This window comes from Brachionichthys hirsutus, chromosome 1 (genome assembly GCF_040956055.1).
Source record: "Brachionichthys hirsutus isolate HB-005 chromosome 1, CSIRO-AGI_Bhir_v1, whole genome shotgun sequence".
Lineage (NCBI taxonomy): Eukaryota > Metazoa > Chordata > Actinopteri > Lophiiformes > Brachionichthyidae > Brachionichthys > Brachionichthys hirsutus.
The window spans coordinates 5,311,713-5,335,056 of NC_090897.1; the positions used below are offsets into that span (position 1 = coordinate 5,311,713).

The 23,344-nt window shown below is 42.0% G+C and overlaps 1 protein-coding gene across 1 annotated transcript; it reads right to left on the minus strand.

Annotated features, from left to right (window-relative positions):
• Positions 1–2,044: 2,044 nt before the first annotated feature.
• Positions 2,045–23,293, minus strand: hipk3b (homeodomain interacting protein kinase 3b). The gene is given in 17 exon segments (XM_068743877.1): positions 2,045–2,868; positions 3,629–3,768; positions 4,866–5,122; positions 5,229–5,375; positions 5,467–5,793; positions 6,076–6,243; positions 6,442–6,560; positions 6,717–6,838; positions 6,948–7,071; positions 8,610–8,769; positions 8,861–9,045; positions 9,455–9,541; positions 10,061–10,180; positions 12,994–13,117; positions 19,289–20,570; positions 23,220–23,259; positions 23,261–23,293. Coding segments are annotated over 17 exon segments (3,906 nt in total). The 3' UTR covers positions 2,045–2,397.
• Between the last annotated feature and the right edge of the window lie 51 nt (positions 23,294–23,344).

The following is a 23,344-nucleotide window of genomic DNA, read 5'->3' on the forward strand; positions in this document are numbered from 1 at the left end:
ATCAAATAAATTACTGAAGCTTTTCAATTTTTTTCTTTTCCTGGCATCTCAGTGCTCCTGCGGATAGTACACGTAGCGGGAAAAAAAAAAAAACTCAACCCTGCAAGCTACAGCTTTAGATGTGTACAACAACCAATATGAAAACATAGCAAAATTAAGTTACATCAATACATCATTTATATGCAGTGATGAATCTGAAAGGTTAATAAGGATAAAATACTAATGCAAAAACAGATACCCCGAGAAACAACAGATGCAACTCACGTTCATCATCAGCAATACAGTAGTTACAATGACACTCCAAATATGAACGTAACACACACAAATCAAAACCACTTCTATTTCAGATAATTAGGGACCTACACAAAAATAGCAACGTTAGGTTTAAACTCAGAGAAATCACCTAATTTCACAGCTATTGAAGTGGCGATCGTATAGCAGCTCATCTATGATACATTCAAGAAGAAATGATGCGACTTATTAATTGCCCAAATAAACTCGACAAAACCTCAGTCATTTTTAAATATAGGTTGCTTTTTTTTTCGTTTTAATTTAACCCCGTTTTACAACTACACAACGACTGAGATCTATGCAATCAGAATAGCTACCTTGCTCAGGAAATCAATTAGTCTTTGGTGCTGCACAAGCAAATTCATGTGAAAATAAAAGACCAAAAAAAAGAAATGCACTCACATAACTAGTAAAATGAACAGGAAAAATGCACACACAGCATATCCACACATATATAAGAGACAGACCGGCGCTACCATCGTGTATATATATGTCTATATCCTCCCTGACGGAATGTATAAAATAAGCAGTCGACACCGATAAGCCTGAAGCCTTTAACAAATGTAAAATGTAAAGGGAAAAGTTAACTTTGTCACACATGCATAAATGAGAGAATTGCACACAAATAACTCACACCTTATCAAGCATCTGTACTAAATAGTCTAGCTCTATAATATCATATGTATATCAAATACTGCATGGTTTGCTCAGGCTTTGAAGATTCCATACCGTGAATTTATTTGCATTTTTTTCTAACCCTAATCAAAGCCATGCCCACCACACTTCGAAACATCTATGAAACGAAATGAAAACACGCGAAAAAAAAGAAAAGAAAATAGGACGAAAAACAAAGAAAAAGTAATCAATGACTATTTAGATTGTATTGCAGTTTCATCAAACAGTGCAAAGCTGTTTGTAATAAGAGTTTCACTAAACAGAAAGTGATTATCAAATATTAAGCAATACTCAGTACTTGCGCTTTTGCACACTCGGTAAATCCGGAGAGGGAAGAAAAGAAAATCCCCAAAAAAATACGAACAGGTTCGAACGAAACGGCAAGCATTCGCAACAGCAAAGCAGGCTGTTCTTAAAAGAACATAAAAAAGTCACTCACTAAAACCGAAAAGAGAAACTCACCACAACTTCACTACTACTGAAATATACACCAACTCCAAAATATACGCACCGCTATCTGCGACGCATCACATCAATGCAGGCTATGCATGGACATATACACATGTGCATATATATTAGTCACACATAGGATGCACCAACTGATTGGAATTTCAAGTGCTGTAATCCAGTACATTATATTCATGTATATAGTCATATGTAAGTAGAAACATTAACATTAAACATTAACAACCTCAAATATGTAAGGCACTATGGCTGGGGACAGTTACACAATGCAGCGAGTCTTGTGACACAAACAATAAGAGCAACGTTTACGCATCTCTCCGTTTACATTTTTGCTCATGCAAGACCACATGCAGCGTGAGGAACGACCCTATTTAAATCGGTTAATTGACTTGACATTGCTAACACCGAAAGACACCGAAAAAGGTACAAATACTTCAAACGCAGTACAACATACGCCGTGGACAACATGTGCATCTGTCAATCTAGAGCTAGAGACTGTGATGGCGTTACAAAGATGAATGTGTCTTGCACACGTAAGAAGGCAATATAGAAAAATAGCTGGGATCAGGGGTGCAAAGTCCTAACTATTCAACGCCACCCCAATTATTTACCTGTTTTGAGGAGTATTCGTAGAAGATCCAATGCAAAGATATATCAAATGTGCAAAACACATTAAGTGTGAGTTTAATTACTCATTCGTTCTTTCATTCAATCATTCATACATTATTTCCTTCTCAATTTTTTTTTTTCCAAATCACCTCCACCGCTGGAACTCTTTTTTTTGTTTGTTTGTTTTAAAGCTTGAAGTTCGATTACACCCAAGTTTACATGACTCAAAAATAGCTTGCTTTCTCTGTGGTTGTGCCATGGTTTTGGAAATGAAACCATGTTTGTTTGTGGTTTAAGATAGTATTTGCCCTGTTAATTTAGCCCTCGGTGGGATGAAGGGTACCCGGGCAGTCATGCTCAGATGTAAGGGTACTGGTTTATTTTGGTGGGGCTGAGAGGGAAACTTGCGTAGGCGGGTGAGGCAATGTAGGAGTGCGGGGGAAAGAGAGGCTTGAATTGGCCCTGGGGGTGCAGGGTAGGGGAGGGAAGCAACCGGGGGTTGATGCCCACCGCGACTTGATGCACGATGCCTGTCGGGTGGGAGAAGCTGTAGGTGGGCGGGAGGACGGGGCGGGAGGCTACGGGGGAAGCCAGGAGGTGTGCCACGGGAGCAGCTGTGACCAGAGGACCAGGCGGTGGGTAGGACAGTAAAGTGGGCTGGGAGTGCGGATGACCCCCAAGGTGAGGGTGGGGCCCCGCGGTGTGGTTTGGACTGCTGTGGGACAGGGTGAACGTGTGGCCATGCATTGTAGGAGGGATAAAGGCATGCGGTCTCCGATGGGCAAAGTTGCCGTTCCATTCCTGATGGCAGGCGCCATAGTGCTGCACCTAAGGGACAGAAGAACAACACGGGACCGGCCATCAACACCGAGCTCGGATTTGTGAGCCAGTAGATGGCGCTGTTCCAACATCGATTGCTTGTGTCACGAATGATGGTATGAAATTTCCTTTGTCTTAAACTGACAATGCAGCAAGTTAGAAATACTGCGTATGAACACAACTGGAAATAACATGCACCCAACGCGAGCAGTCATAAGATGGCTGCTGAACTTGTTAGGAACCACGCTACTCTTGCAGGTGACTACAGTCCCGTTTACGGCATTAAGTGTTCTCCCCGTTGCTGCTCTGATATGAAAAGGAAACATTTACAATTCAAATGATCTCTGCCTTTTATCTCCTATATGCTAAGCGTAGTCACGACCGCTACATAGTCACCCGAGAAACTGGGACATTCTGGACTGCTAGCTTATTTGCTTGAAATGTGCGAGACATCGTGACTTGGGACAGTCCAGTGTGGCTTCCCGTCAAAACCTGCAATACCACAAACCATCATCAAAGCTTGGCGACAAGTGAGGCGAAGTGGTTTATCCCTGCAATTTCTTTTCTTATCATGATTTTATTTTACAATTTCTAAACATAACTAACTCTACGGTGACTTTCCAGTGACTACTGGTGTTCTGTATATTCTTCTGGCTTGATGCGACTGAAGATCCTCAAAGTCACTCTTCGGCTAACGGCATTAACAAAGGGAATGCAAACTGCTGTACACGTTCCTGTGCTTTGCGTACACGTCGATGCATGTGCTCACCTGCCCAAAGCCTATAGGCTGCTGTGGCTGCGGCTGGAACGCAGGGTTGATCTTCTGCGGCCTGTTGAGCAGGGTAGTGGAGTGGTGATGTTGTCGCCCAAACACACCTCGCCCTTTGGACTGGAACGAGGACTCTAAAGCTGTAGTGGGGCGTCATGTAAAGAAGCACAAACAGATTTAGCGTGGACAAAACGGTGGCTGCACTTTAAATGTCACAATGTAAAAAACAGAGACGTGATCCAACCGCAACCTCAGAAGTGGCAACATTTGTGGCTTTGTACGCTGCACCAGTGATTTCAGCTGTTTGATCAGATCCAGCCCTTTTAATATAAGTGGCATCTGTCCTCTGAATATGATCTCTGATTATAAATAGATATGTTTTGGGGGGTTGAGGAGGAGTTTGTAACTAAGCTTGTTCACAGAACTTGTAGTAGGGTCAGACCAACAGCTATAAATACACTCGGTAGCGCTAGAATAGCGAGCCGTGTCCTTTTATGTGGGGCTTCAGTTGCGATTGGGGAGAGCGACGCCTTTAGACGCGAGCAGCGGTACGACGAGGATTGACCGTTGTACCCTCCACCACGACCTTCAGTTAGGTAGCGCCCCACAAATGAACAAATGACACTGGTGTCCCGCTGACAACAGCTGTTATAAAACCCACATACAGCATTCCAGTGCAACTCCTGAAAGAAAGATTCATGAAACACATTTTTGTTTCTGATACGTCAGAATGTTCACCAGATGATATCCCCATGGAATATTTCTTTCAGGACTTAACATTTACGAATGCCCTATGTAGCTTTAAGACGCATATTCACACAGACACAGAGTCAGTCTGGAGTAAAGAGTGATGACGGCAAACAAATATCCAGAGATCAGAGCAGACACGCCAAACGGGTCACCTATAATCACCTGAGAGAACCTCTGTGGTCTATACAGAAGACATAATCCCAGGTCATGTGACCTGTGGAGCAGACTGCAGCGGTGGAGACAGGATCTTAGAGCTAGCATGACCTACTGATCAATTTGCTGATCTACTGAGATGATAACACCACCAGCAACTCATTGATACGTCAGTCATACCCCATGCATTAATTCATATGGTGACTTGGGTATGACAGCCAGCCACTCTTACTTCTAGCGACACTTAAAAATAGAACAAAGCACACGTTTCAGCCAAATCAGTCAGATCTACTATAGGGTAAGCTTCACAGGCACATGACTCATTCGGTTTTACCTCTGTTGCCAGTCGTTTCCCCGATGATAGCAGGGTTGTTGTTGTTGTTGTTCTGCACCCTCATTGGAGGAACCACGACAGTACGAACGGTTGGCTTGCTGGGCTCAATCTCAGGGGCAACGCATGCAACGCGGGGCTCGCAGTTCTGATTGCTGCCGGGAATAAAGCGTCGCTCTGCGAAGGGACTGCTGCTGCGGCCGGAGGCATCCGAGGCAGGCGAGGTGTCACAGCCGCTCTCTTGGTCATCATATGACATACTGTAAAGCAAACGAGACAAGAAATGATGTCGTTCCTTTGTTGTTGTCCAGCAGCTCACGTGTGACTGAATCAAACATTTGTTTGAATACGTGGCTTTTGGCAAACCTGTTGGGGTGTTTGCAGGGTGAGGCGCTGGACTGGGCCGAGGCTGAAGAGCTGGTGCTGAGCGTGCTGTCTGGGCTGCTGAGGGAACAGACTCTCTCCATACTGACGGTGCTCTGACACGCCTCACAACCTGCACTGCCCTTACACCTGTGGGCGGAGTCACACGCATAAAGTAAGAAACACATTTAAGAAGGGATTGAGAGCGCTCCTTAAAAAGGACACACCGGCGAATACTCACTCTCCCATCGAGTGGCTTTGTGCACCCTCCTCTTCATCACTGCTGATACTGATGACACTGACGGTCGGGCTAGCCAAGTCAGAGATCACCATGGCCTGCCGCTGCTCCTGTGAAACTGAACGTTCCTCGCAGTCTGGCTCCTCTTTACAGCCGTTCTCATCATCCTCCTCCACCTGCCCTGTTCCTCCCTGCCCCTCTCCAGTAATACGCCCTGCCTCGAGGCACCTGGCTTCTTCCTCCTGCACATTCTTTGCTATGTCGGCCATCTTTGGGGACTGGCATGCTAAATTTTGGATGTTTGTGTTTTGGGTGAAATTGTTGCCTCTGCTGTAAAAGAAAGAAGAAAAAAATCTTACAATCACATCTGAGGGTAAATGTTTGAAGCGCAGCTCAGACCAGAGTCTCTAACATTGCAGGGAAATGTTGCAATGGTGTAAACTAGACCCTCTGCTTGTTTCACCTCAGACTCAAGCCAACGGGATATAAGGGATACGATCACCTCTTCAATTTGCTTGATTTACAACTTTTTGAGTGGCCATTGTCATTTCACAAATATTTGATCTGAACAGCACTTTTGTTGTTGCCATGGTTAAAAACACTGAGCTGTACCTGTTCACACAAGGCTGGACTCTTTTGTTGGCAGCAGGCTGGGGCCACACCACATGTGCAATGCCTATGTTGAGTGACTGGTGGGTAGGCATGGTCATTTGGTTGGTTAGGAATGGCTGAGGGTGTGCAATCATGGAGGTGTAATGGTTACCATGGGAACGCACTTTCCTGCAATAAGAAAACAGCACATTGCAAATTGATCCAAAAGCCTTTAGCACCATTAGTGACAAAATGGTCTCCAGACACTGCAGGTCTGAAAGGACATGCATGACTCATTGGTCATTAGCATTCAGGAGAAGGCGTGTGCTGCACCAGAGCAATTCTCAAGCTGTCACCTCCCTGTAACAGATTAAGAACATTGCTTACCCCCAATCACCCAATCTCTGTGAGCCCACCACAGTATCAGAAGCGGTTGGTGGTGGGGGCACTGATGTCACCTGCTGCCAAGTGGGCACCAAGATCTGCTGTGCACGACTGGACCAGGCCTGTTGGAGTGCCAACGAACAAAGCAGTTTAGTAATTTAAATTATTAACACTATAATTATGCAGAACTATGCTCGCTAATGAGGACGGGTTCTCTCTTAATCTCAGTCTAATCTCCCTGTCCTGACCATCAGCCGCGCGTGCTTGCTGCCCCTTACCTGTGTGATGACGCCAGGTCTGATTTGTATGGGCTGGATGGGTGGTGCTTGAGTGACTAAAGGCACAGAAGCATCCATTCGAACAGGATAACCTGCCGGTTTAGCTGCGTTGGTGGGGATTCCTGCAAAGAAAATGAAGAAGGAAAATATTTTACTTCCAGATATTTATTCTAATCCCCTAAAAGAAAGAAGAAGTGAAATGAAGAAATGAAAATATAAAAAAAATCATACCTTGAATGGCTGGGGGACATAGAATGAGTGCCTGCTGAAATGAATCATTGCATCCAAACTGGCCACTTCCTGCTTGCAGTGGTATCCCAGGGTGCATCACCGAAGGAGCGGGTGGGGCTAACCCCTAAAAAGAAAAAACACAGGAGATAGGATATTTGTATCTGTTAACTTCAGATAAAAGACTTATGTTCATTAGAAATACGATGGCTCGCCTCTGGTGGCGTACAATGTATGAATAATCTACTCAAGCAAATTCAGGGTACTGTTACTAATCAACTCCCTTGAAAAAGTCAGCTGGCACTGTTGGACACCAATATGAAACTCTGACTAGGACAATCACAGAGTGATGACTGTCTTTGAGAGATCCCTTCATCAAGATTCACAAAGGTTTTTACAAGTAGGGTAATTCAAAGGTCAACAAACCGTGTCGGAGACAATCTTAAGCCTTAAACAAAGAACAGTGGAGCATGTGCTTCACCACTCATGCTGCTCTCGTGCCTGGCTAGCACATTTATTGAATAACGAGAACTACGGTTATATTGTTCTGTGGTAGCTCTTTCCGCCTCACAAATGGGTACATAAACAAAGCAGTCTTTCAGAGTATCTTCTTTCTCCTTCGTCTTGTCCCGTCAGAGCAAATCGACATTCTCCACTTCACCCTGTCCTTTGCATCGTCCTCCCCAACACCAGCCACTCTCATGTCCTCCCTCACTATGTCCATGTATCTTCTCCTGGGTCGCCCTCAGCCCTGTTCCCTGGCAGTTCCATCCTCAGCATCCTTCTACCGATATAGTCCCCGTCTCTCCTCTGGACATGTCCAAACCATCAAAGTCTGGCATCTCTGACCTTATATCCAAAACTAACCTAACCTAACCTAACCTTCACTGTCCCTCTTATCGCCTCATTTCTAATCCTATACACTCCCAAGGAGAACATCGGCATCTTCATCTCCGCCGCTTCTAGAGTATAATACTAACAAAGCCACCATATATTACAGCAAGATTCTTCAGATGAAGACAGATTTACATCCTACTCTATATTATATTATACAGCAAAGAGAAATATAAATTCTGAAAAGAAATCCGAACACTTTAACATGCTGCTAAAAGCTATAATGATAATATAATCGCACCAGATTACAACCACTGGGTCATTTCCTTTTAAAAACAGTGGCTTTTAAGATGTTATTACATTACAAAGATCCAAGACCTCTAAATTGTCAGATCTCCTCCTCGGCAACAACATTGATTTGCACAGTTGCCATGACCTCGGAAACATGACGTGATTCTGTTGCCATGACAGCAGTGCAAGGACGCAAGACAGCATAAACAAAAGCAATAATCCAGGAAATTGTCTACATGACTTGGCTAAACAAAAACAGACCAAGGTATTTGCAATCCATATAATCTGATTAGTCCATCTTGATGATTCAATAAAGGAAACAAGATAATAAGTCATGTAATAATACATATACCGTACTTATTAATTGGTTGAATCCTTTGTTGTATTACTTTTAATTTCCCAATAACTGATGATTACTGTCCTGTAAGCCACATTGAATCGTCTTGTATGAAATGTGCTGCAGGTCTTGTTTTTGCCTACTAATTAGAATTCTAAGAAAGCCCCAGCCACACAGTAATAGTAAAGGCCGATGCGACTTACTTGAGCGTGGATGGCAGCAATCTTGCTGAATGGATGGCTAACAGAGGCAGCAGAGGTGGTGGCGACAGGTCTGACGTAAGGACCTTTATTTCTGTTGGCTGTCTCGTATGCGCCAGGACGAGTCCAGCAGACGTCCATGATGTGGAAACACGACTTGACACTACAGACGTAGGGTTGACACGGAGAACTGTAATTATGCCAAATGGTCAAAATGATGGCTTCATGACAAAATCAGAGAAAACTGGACTCACTGATTGCTGTGGGGGAAATCGAGCAAGTGTTGCAATGTCACAAAGGGGTGGCTGAGGGCTTCGGCAGGGGCGATTCTCTCTTCGGCATCAATGAACAACATTTTCTTCAACAGGCTCGCAAACTCCCTACGGTCTGCCTTCTCGGCTAGCGAGTCGCTACCTTCCAGATTCATCACCAAATTCACCTGGAATGGAAACATCTTACTGTTAAACCCATTGGTGAGAATAATTAACACATCAAAAATTCAAATAAGAAATGTTCGATTACAATATGTTGTATGCTATATAATGACTCATGGGACTTTTCTAAGAAGAGAATAACATTTTCCCATGAATGTCAACTTGCAATTATCTACTTACAAATGTACAGCCCTGAAGCTAAATGGCTGACTGGGGAATTTCCAGTTGTGGCCTCTGAGGGAAACGTTACCTTTTAATCACTGAACTGAAAGGCAACTTTCTTTCCCAGTAATGAGATGAGTATGCTCTGTAGTGCTCGTATCGCTATATGTGTACTACTTCTGGTAAAGAATAAGTGATCTACTTCCTCTGAAGCCCGAAATACAACATTGTGGTTTGAACCGTCTAGCATACGTGCGCTATGTCATCCAAACAGCTGAAGATGAACTTCCTTGCTTCCTTCGACTTCATTCCTGTCTCCGTCTCGTGCTCATCTGTAGACTACAGAAGAAGAATGGGAAGAAAGCTGTTCAGTGAGGATAAGATACTTGAATTTGACAAAGTTTTCGTGTTTGAATTCAATTGTTTATGCTACTAAAAACTAGTTCATTCAAGCCATGGAAGAAATTGGAAAAGCTGCATTATCAAATTATATATATATAATTATCATTATCAAATTATTCCAAAGTAGAAAATGAGTTTGGCATTCAAGACTCGTGCTCTCAAAATCAATTGTGTCTGAGTGAAACTCATGTTTATATAAAAATAAATAAAGATAAAATAAAAAAAAAGACTCACTGCAAAACATTAAATTGTTTCATATGTGTGAAGACATGTGTTGAACAAATATCAAATAAGTTTGATGATTTCTTTGAGCTGATGTTTCATGAGACTATGTTAAAAGATTGAATTTCATGATTAGATTTTAGGGAGACAAAAAAAAAAGAATTGTATTTTCTTTGATAAGAAGTGGTAATAAGCAAATTTGACACGTTTTCCAGGTGTGCAAATTATCCTCACCTTTAGCCTCCATGCTGCATATGGTGAGTCAGACGCTCTGCAAAAGAAACGCGCCGTCTTCGTCCCTGCGTGCAATAAATGTTCCCCTGGCAAACCTTGTGTCTGAGAGATGTAGCGAATCTGATGAAGAGGAAAAGAAACGAGAATATTAACAGAAGAACAAATACATTTTAATTTCATCAAAAACTATACATCACCAGAACCCCTTATACAGACTCTTTCTTTTAGCTATTGGCATTTCACAAGGCTTTTCACATCACACCATCCTGTGTTAGTTACTTGTGTGCAGTGAATATTGCTACAAATGCAGAGACCTTGAACATTGCCCATTCTTAAGAAATTGCAAGACTCAGATAAGTCTCCTGAGATGATAGCAGATTGTGTCCAGGAACTCTGAAGGGTCTCGGGCTCTTTTCATTTCTAATCCTTTCACAAAGTTCCTCTGTTCTCAGTGTCAAATCTTACGCTGTGAAATTATGCCTGTCAGTCGGATGTAGCCGTGTAAGAGTGTCACACACACGTTTAGGAGGAGAGACAAGAGAGGCCTGGCTCTGACGTCAATCACATCCAAGTGTGAAGGACAAGACCCGCATGCAGCGTTGCTGAGAAACAAAGAGCAAAGGCTCGTGCATTCAGAGAAGGATGTGGATCATGAAGCTGGAGTTTGTGAGCAAATTCTATGACACCGTCGTCAATGAAAAATTACAGAGAACTAAAGTATTTTTATGTGGAGCATGTCTGGTTTTACATTATGATCTCCCAGGCAAATGTGATGGTTGAGCATCAACTTCTAACTATATAAAACGCAAATGTACTGCAATCTGTCTGTGCATGGGTGGACGTTTATCTACGCTCATTTACTACATAGGGTTATGATGCAGCCATGTATTCACCAGGACTCTGGCAGCATGTTCAATAAGCTGTTATCGTCTATCAGATTTGGATGAGATGATGGAAATCCACTTGCTTTATACAGATATACTTGTATCCATGTCAAATAAAATCTTTCCGACTATATCTCCTTTCTTCTTTTCAAATTGCTTTTATTGTAATTTTCCCAATACATGCCGATTTACATAAAAACAAAACTTCTCTCCCTTGTTCACATTTTCTAACTTTTACATGATTCTATTTATTCACGCCAGTCATTGATTACTGAAACGATCAATCAATTGAAACAAACTTCACCCTAGATTTGAACCGGCTGAATTCCCCTTCATCAACATCATAAAACCGGCATAAAACACAAAAACAACGCAGCCAGTGTGTGGGGGTGGGAACATTCTTGTGATGGGAAACCCCTTGTTTTTCCTGGAAGACGTGCCTCTGCAGAGATTCCACAAACCAGTGAGATCACGGGTGCAAAATTTGTTTCTCGAACAACAACTATAAAGCAGGCCTGGGCCTGCTGCAGGACAAACAGGAAGCACAGGCAGCACTTATCAAAGCACATGTCAATAATCTGGACACATCATTTTAGTGTCTGCATGGTGTGCAAATGTACATCAATTAAAAAAGAACTGAAACAGATTTTTCTTGAAGACAAAAATAAGGTGAACATACTTTAAACTCGAGGTTTGTCGGCTAAGACTTGTAATGGTACGCTGGTTGTGTTGTGAGGCTTGTCACATCAAAGAGGTGCTAGCCCTCCGGCGGCACTAGCTAAACGATGGGTGTGACTGGGAGATGAGGTAAGAAGAAAGAAGGGCAAGAGGGGAAGGGAAGAGGAAGGGCCAGAGTTATAAATACGATATGCTGTGTGGAATGGAACAAGACCCCCTGCAGAAAGATTAGACGACGCAAAGGGGGAAGAAGGGGGGGCGACAGTGGCTCCAGCCAGACAACCCTGCGGCCCCTGCATGACACTTCACACAAGCAATTAGCTGCCTAGCTGTTTGCCATACAGTAAGCCATGGTTTCCCATTTATTGGTCAATTCTCCGACCAAATGGAGAATCCTGCCTTCTTTTCACAGTTTACTTCTCACTTGTTAGCTGTCCCCCCACCCATTGAACCTCACGATCCCCATTCTATGCCATTGTAATCTCCACCCAAACTCATTTTCCCTATCAGCAGCCAAGCGGCCCCTCGCTAAATTGAGGAGGCTGCAACCAGACATTTCTAAATCAAAACGCTGACTGGCTCCTGCAAAAACATTCCATCATATTCAGACGGTTGATGCAAAAATCCAGTCAAATCTCTTTTGGGGATGTTGAGTTATTGCTCCCGTCTTGGGTGTGAGAAGAGTGAAAAATGATGCGAGGGCATAAAAACCCTTCAGAATGACTGCTGAAATGTAGGAAAGTGCATGCAATGGAGCAGAATCCAACTGGCTACGCTGGCAGGGGAAAACAGCCCGGATAAGTCTTCAAATGAGAGTGCTGGACATCCAGTAGCTGCCATTAGACATAACATCAATCACAAGCATATGCTGTTCTGTTTACTGTCTCTGAAACGAGTCGAGGCGAGCTTCTAGGTAGGTGCGTCACCCAGTAACCACTGTACTAATTTGGTCTATTATTTCCATGTGAACGGTAATTCAAGATTAAGAGTATTCCCCTTAACCTCAAAGGTTTCCTCGTCCCCATGCCATCGTCATAGGCAATATCCTTTCACGAGCACAGAGATGGCATGAGGCCAAGATCTCACACAGATTTAAACATTTTCTAAACTGTACACAATGTGACAATGCTGCATTCTTGTCCTTGCGTCACACCATCTGTTTCTAACTCTCAGGTTTAGGGCGCCGGTCTGTATATTCACATAGAACCAATACTACGCCCGAGTAATGAACATAGAACCAACAATGACATAAGTTGTATATAGGGCAGAAAGTTGGGGATAGCATGGCATAGCAAGGGACACATGAGGAATGTAAGGCGCAACCCCCCCCCCCCCCCCCCCAAACAAATGACGAAAAATGAATGTGTTTACCTGGTCATACTCCAGAGCCCCGGGGTAAAGGGGCCAGCCCAGAAAGAGTTCAGCTATCACACAGCCCAGGGACCACATGTCTATGGCTTCGCAAAACGGCAATCCCAAAATAATCTCTGGAGCCCTGTGGAGCAAAAAAGAAAACAATAGTCTAAGGTCACACAACGATAAACTGAATTATGAAAGCAGCAAAAGCAGTTTAAAAATTAAAATGGCCAATTAAAAAAAAAGGTCAAATGTCATCTTTACAAAATGAAAACAAATCTCTGAAATACAAACTATAACACAGATAAAACCCTGAAACTGTCAGATAATAAATTAAATGTTAGTAAAGAAAATACATGTGTCATTACCAATCTAATGAGAAAGGGCGTGTTGCAGCATTACAGTGTTTCACTTTTAATACATCACAGTTGTTTTCAATTTTACTTTGATTTGAGTTTCCTTTTGGCTCCTTTGGGCACTCCATCAGTAGCAATGTTGTGGATTTTGTACTGATTGTCTATCAAATGGAAACGTGTGTAAGGTTCCCAAGGCAGTATTGTACATGAACTGAGAGGTTAGCAGATCAGGCTGGCATCAGACCTACGACAGACTGTTACACCTCCTGTAGGATGATGGGAGCAAGCACCGTAACTAGCGCTGCCTACATGATGAAGCAGTGTTTCTTAAACAGCCTCTATAATAGAACTGTAATAGCATGTCACAGGAATGGCAAGTGGTGACGCAGGCCTGTCAGCATCAATACAGGCAAGACTCGCTGACATCTAGACAGAACGCTTTGCTTCAGACACACCACAAATCCTATGAATTATGACCGACAGAATAATGTAGTTTCTCTCCTTTGGTTTCTAGGGGGTAGATTCAGATCATGTTATAAAACAATAATACTGTGGGCTGAATAATCATCTCAGTTGCAGTGTTAAAAACCATATTGCTATAAACATAGACATCAGGCTTTCATCATCTTTTCATTGGTAATTGTGCCCTTATTATCAAAATAGATGATAACCATGCTAAAAATAAACAAGCCCCAAAGTTACAATCAGGAAACTGAATGTCTAAGAGATAACATTTTATCCATTTAACACATACAATATATTTTTTTTTACATTATTTATCAAACTGAAATAATCCAGATGACTTTAATAATACATATGACGACAAGGACAGGATTAGAAGAAAGTTGGCTCGCGACTGCTGGACATGCCATTTTAGGCAATCATGCAATTCATTCTGAACATATTTTAAGACGACTACACCATGACATCACTGCAGCCATAAGGGGCTGAATGGTGTTGAACAAATGGCTAGTAACAGCAAATTTAGGGCCTGCTAAAATAACTTTAAGGACAATTTATCACGTGGCCAACACAAATGCCCGCAACAGCTGGGGCTGTAGGCAACAACATAGCTGCAACATGCTAACCATTTGCGCTTCATAGGCCGTCCTATTTATAAGGAACAGGTTTTCCATGGAGGAGTTAGAAAAGAGACCCGTCAACACAACCTTGCATTCATGCAGACATCAGACTAGCAGCTATAAAGGGATATATGGGAAGACTGACGAGTACAAAACTAGCAGCACTACTCTGCACCATCAGGATGGCCTAGTACGGTACTTAAAGCCTACCCAGTAATGAAACTTGTCCTGCCCCTTACAATATCCAAGTCGGTCAACAACTTCTGTTTAAGTTTTGACTCCCATCTTACCAGTTTTGTCAATTCAAAGATTCAACATGGTCTGCGTAGCAAATTTATACTGTATATTATCACAACTTCCTGTGCAGTCATCTTTATTTAGGAAACTGTGGATGTTCCACTTCCACAGACTTTGATCTTTCACCAAAGTACACACAGATACATTGTGTTGTATCATTTTGTTCATATTTCCCTTCTAAACACACAACAGAAGAGCATGTGAAAACATAGTGTGTAATGAAAATGGCTAAAGGAAAGAGGTTGGTTTTTCCATCCACCATTGGTTTTGGGGGGGGGGGGGGGGGGGGGGGGTGAATGTTGTCATGGTTGCACCTCCTTTGTCTTACTTAAAGCAGCTCAAGCCTTCCCACTCTCCTGTGAAACCAAACGTATTTTCCATCCTAAGAATATGACGTACAAATCGAGAGGCTACTGAACATAAGCAGAGCATGAGTCTTGCAAATGTTTACTGCTACAAGCAAGAACTTCAGTGAGAACGGGAAGGTATTATAAAAGGATTAGCAAGGTGATGAACCAGCGCTATGAATTCATGTTTTTTAACTTAAAAAAAGCAAGAAATAAAACAAAAACAAATTAGGTTTTATGACAACATAAAGCACAGAGCTAGCCACCACAAGTACATAATACCCAAATATGTAGCAAAGGTAATGTACATGGTACATAAAGTACATATAAATTACATTGTTGGTGCCTTGGATACAATTGCATGCAAATGCAATGCAATTATGAGCTTCTAATCCTTTAACATGCAACAAATACATCTATGTGAAAAAGGCTCAAACTGTTTTTCTCCTCAAAGCTAAAAAAAATAGGTTAAATGTTAAGTCTGTTTACCAACATTACTGCACTGTTCAAAAGGTTGGAAATGATTGACTAGAAGTGAGCCGCGAGTTGACTACGATATCAGGCGGTTCAAAGGTTTCCATAGAGCTGCATTTGTCATCAGCAAAAAACACCTGCAGAGGCAGTGAAGAGGGAAAAGACATCTTCAAAGAGCTTTCTGCCCCTCAAAAGTTCGTTTCAGAAGATTCTACAGTCGACAGCTTGTTTTATAAGTTCCAAATTCTCCATCACTAAGCATCAAAGAATTTTAGACATGCTCTTTGAAAAAAGTTAAAGAATCTTGTATATACTTCTTTCGAAGTGGGAGCCTAACCATTAAGTGCTTTGAAGGTAACCAGTACAATCTTAAAATCAATTCTGAAAACATACATATATATAATGATATAATATCAACTTCTAGAATTTATTTAAATGTTGAATTAAAAAAGGTGTGAAATAAGATTCAGCTTAGCCCTAAACACAACAAACTGCAATGACCAAGAGAAAAAAAATGCTAATTATTTCGATGCTACTCTGACCTTTAATTGAGCCATCTGTTCAAATTTAGGGGAGCAAATTTTGAGTGCCAAATGTTGCTTGTAAACCGTGCCAGTGGCTTGCCTATCCATCAAAATTATTGGCTTGATTAATAAATCAATTTGAGCCATCGGCATACATAGCCAAGCACACAAAAATCAAAACAGCTGACGTGAGAGGTGCTTGACCTTGACAAAGTAAGAGAGCTCTAGTATTTCTGGCTGCCTATGTGCTTTACCATCTATAGAAGTCGAATCCCACTGGCCGGAGTCCCGTGATCTATTTTAAGCAAGCCTTCACTCTCACCCTAAGCAACACTGGCAGACAACTATAGCTTTTACTATGCACTTTCCAGGTATTTGTGTTCTGCAATAAAGAAATAAAAACTCTGTCAAAGTGGGTCAAGTGAAACAAAAAATGTTAAATAATTACTAACTAATGCTGTCAAACCACCCGTGGAACTTCTGGTTTTTGTTGCGATGGTATAATGGAGAAACAGAGCTGAAGTTTAGTGCCTTCAACTTTATTTAAGGCTTTACTTAATTTAACTTCAACTAGAATTTAAAGGGCTTGCCATGTAAGTTGCAAATATATTCTGTCTAACATTGACAAAAAGGCAGAATACTTATTTATTCACCGACAAAAATTAACTAACACCGGTGCGAATATTGCAGAGCTAACAGGAGCTAAAGCTGCTGGATTTAACACTTCCTTTCCACAATTCCTCAATTTTGAGCGACATCTTGAAACAAAGCGCATCTAAACAATACAAAAGCATTTACAGAAACAACATATATATTATAGAACAATGTTGAATGCGATAAGTATTTTTCCAAAAATTCGATACAGTTATAGTCAAGTAATGGAAAGTGAGTCTTCTCCTTTCACATCAGTAACAAAATCTACAGTGGATAAAAATACAGATAGCGCCACAGAGTCCTCCATTTGCTTCTATTTTTATCAATAGTAGTTTTATATATCTTGTTCGCTTCTCCTGCCCTCAGAAATCTAGACCACGAGATCAACTGATCTTAAGTAGATCTCCAATCAGAAATGAATGCTTTACGATGATGAAATTGTTGAGTGCAACGGCCTTAAATTTGGGAAGATAATAGTCTGTCTTACTCCGTATTCATAGTTTCCCTGTTAACGAGGTCACTGTGTTACAGGAATTTGTGACTCTCAGTCCAATTTGGGGGGGGGGGCTCCTTCCAGCTGGAGCGTGCACGCTCAACCTCACATTAGCGGTACTTTGCGAACTTATGGTTAGCGAAAGAAGTATAGTTTACAAATTAAGCAACATTTGTCACTTTGCAGGCATTTTCTTAAGCTTCCATTCCATTCTTCCTGGGCCAACTGTGGAGGATGCCAGACACTTAGAATTACTCGTATAAAATGTGATACACTTTCCACAGTAATGCATAAGTAACTGCATATAATATTAATTCATATTTCCAGAGCATTTAACAAAGATCTCCTCTTGATGTGAACTTTTTTGCAGAGATTTGAATTTATGGAGATGAAGACACAAACTGCAGAGATACTTCAAGCTGCAGTTTGGCAAGAGTGAGATATGATATTAAAGCGTAAACAAAAGACGTGCATTGTTAAAAGACGCTTTACAAAGGTATCATTGGGTGTATATTTGTTATTTTTTGGCTCAGTTGAACTGTGACATGATGTAATCACACCAGTTTCCTATGTTTTCTCAACAGGGGGGGGGGGGGGGGTGTCACCAGAGAGACAGCTAAATGCAAGCAGTCCTAACAAAGTTAATTCTATGTACTCTAGGAAAATATAAATCTGTCACAGTTGACTCTTTGGGCTTTGATAAAGATGCAAGGAAGGATAATATAATTTCCTGTAGTGAGTCAGCTGTGACTGGACTTGGTTGAATCACTACCATTAATGAACAGCGTGTGCACCAGCTGTCATGCTTTGAATTCAAATGATTTAACAGCCATTTGCCAAACCACCTGTGCACCAGGCATAATACTGCTATAATGAGATCATAATCCTGCTGGGATTAACCATGTCAAGATCTGCGAGGCAAAAAACACCATGTAAATTGCTGTTAGAAAACAGCGTACTTTTTTATCTTCTGTCTGTGTACTGTGTAAACCATGGAAAGGTGCAAACCTGCGAACACTGCCATTCCTTCCTGTTATGCAAAATTTGAAACAAATCAAACTAAAACATTCGTAAGACTAAAAAAGCACTCGAAGAGCGCAAACCTCCGCCGAGCAGCTCATTCCCCTCGTAATTGGATTTACACCATCCACATGGTGATCTGGATCATCATCAAAAGGTTCTAGTTGTTATTGATATCTTTATACACCAACCGTGAAAAGTAAAAGTGAATTAGAGTTTAGGTGTATATTTAACAGATTTCTTTTCTTCCGGTTAATATCGCTCACAGAAAAGCTGGGATAGGCTCCATTAACACACGCAGCCCGGAAGGCGGATAAAGCGGACATGAAAATGAATGGATGAATGAAATAAAGTGTACATGTGCATACGTATAGTCCATTTATACAGTACATATGTACGTACTCACTTGTAACTCTGCTGCTAGTGCATTCCGCTCATTGTGACAGTGATTTCTTGCTGCTAAACACATTCTTTTAAATTTTGCAAAGCCCATCATAACTCCCAAGTCGTCATTTAATGAGAACGTCCGTAAGTGAGGACCATCTGTCTACTATAGCTACCGCCAAGTAGGAACTGTAACCGCAAACGACTGTTTTGAATGACAATCAATTATTCACCTCCCTTTCTCTCAGGTAACCATTCACTGTTGGGATTAGTACAAATTGTCAAATACTTTCCAAACCATTTTCCTATTGTATCATCATCTATGTGAAACATATTAACTACCGGTATCTAAAGCAAACCAGCTTCACCCTTCATGCAAATGTAAAATATTCCAATAACCATTATTATCGCTTGCATGTTTTGAAAAAGACATTTGAATTCCTGAGCTGCGGTCACGCAGTCTGTTTAGTGATGGTTGGGAGTTTTTCAGGGTCTGTGGTATGTGGCAGGATGTTTTGCATTGCAGAGGACATTTAATTCTTTTGCAAGAAGGAAAACATTTTGTAATGTACCTATTAATAGAGCAAGCATCAACAGAAACTGAAATTAAGGACAGGCACAACACTCAACTGCACTGTTAAAAATGGCCAAAAAACAATTCCTTCCTTATTGTACTCACCTGTAGTACCGCGACTGCAGGTACGTGGAGCACACAGCTTTGGACACGTGACTAGCTGATCCAAAGTCTATCACCTTCACCTTGTACGGCTGCCTTACTGGGTCGACCAGCATTATGTTCTCTGGCTTGAGATCTGCATGTATCAGACCCATACACTTGAGTTTTTTCAGAGCTGTAGCAACCTGCTGTAGCACAGGCCTGATCACTTTCAGGGGCAGCGGGCTGAACTTGTTTTGCTTCAGGAAATCATACAGGTTCTGCTCCAGCATCTCAAACACCAGGCAGGTGTGGCTGCGGTGCTGGAAGCATTCAAAGGCCCGCACCAGGTTGTGCTCATCTGCATTCTCACCGCTCAGACGAGCAAGGATGCCAACTTCGATTTGACCCTGCCTTGCATACGAGGGGTGGTTTTTCAGGATCTTAATAGCCACCACCTCGCCCGTGCTCCTTTTCCAGCACTTCACCACCTGGCCAAATGTGCCACGTCCCAAGAAATCCAGTACTTCATATGTATTCTTCAGAGAACACAGAACTTCATGCTGTACTACCTGATAGTCCCCGTCACCACCTCCAGTCCCCCCGCCTGGCCCTATAGCCTGTTTAGAGGGACCCCCTCCAGCCCCCACAGTCGCTCGTGCAGTCATGGTTGCGTTCCCCACATTCGTAGTTTGCAACATGGCAGGCAGCATTGACAGTTCCTCCACAATCTGCATGGCGCTCCCTTGGTTATCCAGATCCTCACTTTTACGTTTCAGCCCACATCGCTGAGAGCTGTCAGCTGAGGCCAAACCTCCACAGTTCACCTCTAGGTCTCCTTCCTCCTTTCCACCTTCCTCACTGCAGCCCTCTCCCCTTCCCCCTCCTCCTGCCCCCGTTGCTCCACTGCTGCCCCCACTTGTTGCGTTTGTCTGCTGCTTCTCCTTGCCCTTCCAGTGGACAACCCCCGCGTCTTGTCGCTCCTGGGCAGCAGCCGGATCTGGTCCACCTCCTCTTCTACCAGGCTGTTGTCTCTGTATACCTCGTACCACCACCGTCTGCACCGGGTACTCTTGTCCTCCACGTTGTTTCAAGCCCACTTCCAAGTCTCGGCTCACAAACAAGCGGGCTTGTTTTGTCGGTTGCACAACGCCAAGGGTTCTGCTGTTCAGATAAGTCTGTGGGTGTGCCCTCTCATGGTACACACAGCTGCTGGGCTCAACTTTGAGTTTCTTCACACTGCTAAAGGCACTTGTCTGGGTTTGATAAATGTGTGGTGGGTAGACCAAGACTTGTGAGGCCATACCTGAAGAGAAAGAACAAAGAAACAGGTTATTAGTTTGGATTGTTCATTTCTCTTTTAAATTATAAATCCAAGTTGAGACTAATAGTTTAAGCAACCGAGTCCAAACAGCACAACTAATCCCATTATCATATTTTGTTTTGTACTTGAAGAAATCACAACTATTTGCACCGCACTAACATCTATCCACACGTCACCCTAATTGCATGAGTAACTGATCATTGGCTAGATGAACTTGGAGGAGAGTGTACGAGACCACCCCCATGCTGCCCTATCAGCTACAATCCCACGAACACCTCCACACAGCGGATGACTAACTTCAGAGGTTTGTCTGATCTTCTCTTTCCATTTCATTGAAACCAACGGTGGGTCTCTAGGCAACAAAGAGAGATGGGGGGGTAGAGACCAAAAGAAAAGGAAAATCAAAAACACCCACACTTAAATGACCGACAACAGGGGTCAAGTTTCATTATTTTCCAGTCACGTGCGTGTTTACTTGTGTCACTATAAGTGTGTGTGAGAGAAAGTATGTTTTATGAAGGAGAGATAAAGCACTATATGCTCAGTGAGATCATCACATATTGGTGCAATATTTAGTCATCAAACTTAAATGTGTGCAGATAAAGAACAATAACTTCACTGAGGTTAATAGAAAATTGCAAGTCAGCAATGTCTGAGACCCGTCATGTTTTTCCCTCTACCTCCACCTGGTAGTGATGTTGTAATATTTGGCAGGACACCAACAGGGTGCTTGTTTGTTGTTGCCAGAAACAGAAGCATGCTAGCCATCAAAACATCTAATGCAAACAAGTGAAGCAACGCACCGTCAACGCTTATCTTATTGCACGTCTACCGCAACTGTGCACAATGACATAACAGAAATACGCAAAGAGGGTCCATCCACTATTCAATAACCAATGGCTAGTTTTGTTAGCAGGTAAGATAATAATTGTTTATCAGTCGATTAGTACCAAATTAATATCAATTATCCACACACGTCTAATATCCTGTATCAAATCTTCCCATTTTCATCATAAAGTATATTCTTACTAACAGACTGCTGAGAGAATACGCAATACGACTGAGCATTTATTCGTTCATCTTTTATTAAACTCGCCTCATGTTTTCTTCTCTGATATCGCGATTACAAATTAGTGCAGAGCCTCAGCTAAGTCTTTCTTCTTCTAAATTAATACTGCATTTATGCTGAGTTTTACCTTAATGCTGGGGAAATTGAAAATTGACTGGGTCTGGAAACGGAGAGCATGCTGTCTGGAGATATACACAAATACACACGACACATCAACTAGATTGAGGAGCATTCCGAGAGAAGGATGCAAGACAGTCTGTAATGTTGGAAATTCAAAAGAACGAATGCAGCCATGACAACCCGTCTGCTATGAGGCTCCTCCTGTGGCATCGCATTACCTTCAAAGCTCTACAGCATTTCCAGCACCATTGAACTCCTGCATAATTGCTCGCAGTTGAACTTCCGACCCTGACCCACCCAAACTTGCCGAGAAAAGAACACTAGACAGCTGCACATGATGAACATGGAACTGACAAAACAAAAGCATCTTAAAAAAGAAATAATGGCAGGTGAGAGGGACGACAAATGAGTCACACGACAAAGTGAGGGGGAAGCAAATCTTTCCAACTAATAGATACGTAGCATTACATACTTTATTATAAAAAAGATACTTCATGGAAATAACTTTAGTTCAAATATGCTAAAAATGTGCAAATTATAAACTCAAGAAAGTAACACTGTCTCACTCAAATCTATTTATCGCTCAGCCTCCATTTGAGATTACGGTACATGCAACAGAAAAAGCAGTTTATTTGACGTGTTGGAGGACAGGCTTAGCAAATTCTCAATGTGGCTCCACAGCATCAAAAAACCTTCAACGCTCATGAGATAAAAAGCTCCTCCATTTTCAAAAGCATGTTACCACATGGTGCATCAACCGTTAACTTATGACAATCACTTACAAGTATTCCTTGTTGGATAAGCTTATGTACACAGGCAAAAGACTGCACGGCTGGCTATAATAATGAGTGGCCAGTAAATGCTGTTGACAAGTCACGAGTATATTTATGTTACAAATATTCCGGCGCTACAGTATTTTGAACATATTCACACCAAGTACACTGTATTGTGTGATACGTAACTTTAAAATATCCGTTATATTGATAATGAGTTAGCTGGAACCTCGGTTAGGTGTTAACATTACCATTACACTGCAAAGTTTTGCTTGGTCACCCGAGTAAGGTTTAAACTAATATATATTAATTATTAACTTTACAGCTCGACAAACGTCAAGTAATTTGATCCTTACTGTTTACAGTGGGCTAATGCTAATGCTAAAAAGAAAACGCTAGTTAGTTAATAAAAGCGATTACAGAAACCAACAGGAGTAATATTGTAACATGTGCAACACTAACCTAATCACTATATATAATTTGCAGCATAACTAAAACTAAATGTCTCTGAGAGCGCTTGAAGCCGAGATTGAAACTCGAGAAACCCCCCGAGCTAAATTAAGTTTGTAGCTAACTTGAGGCTCCATTATTACGTTACATTTTGAGTATTCCCTCAGATGTTAGACAAAAACCTATTTCACCACTGGCAACCTTCACTCCTTCACTTACCTTCACGTAGAGTCACGATAAGTATAATCCAGGGCTTCTCTGGAACATGTTATGGATTTATAAGTCCACACCATGCACAGTTCGCCTGCATCGCTGCCATCTTGTCCGAGACGACAGGAAGGGAG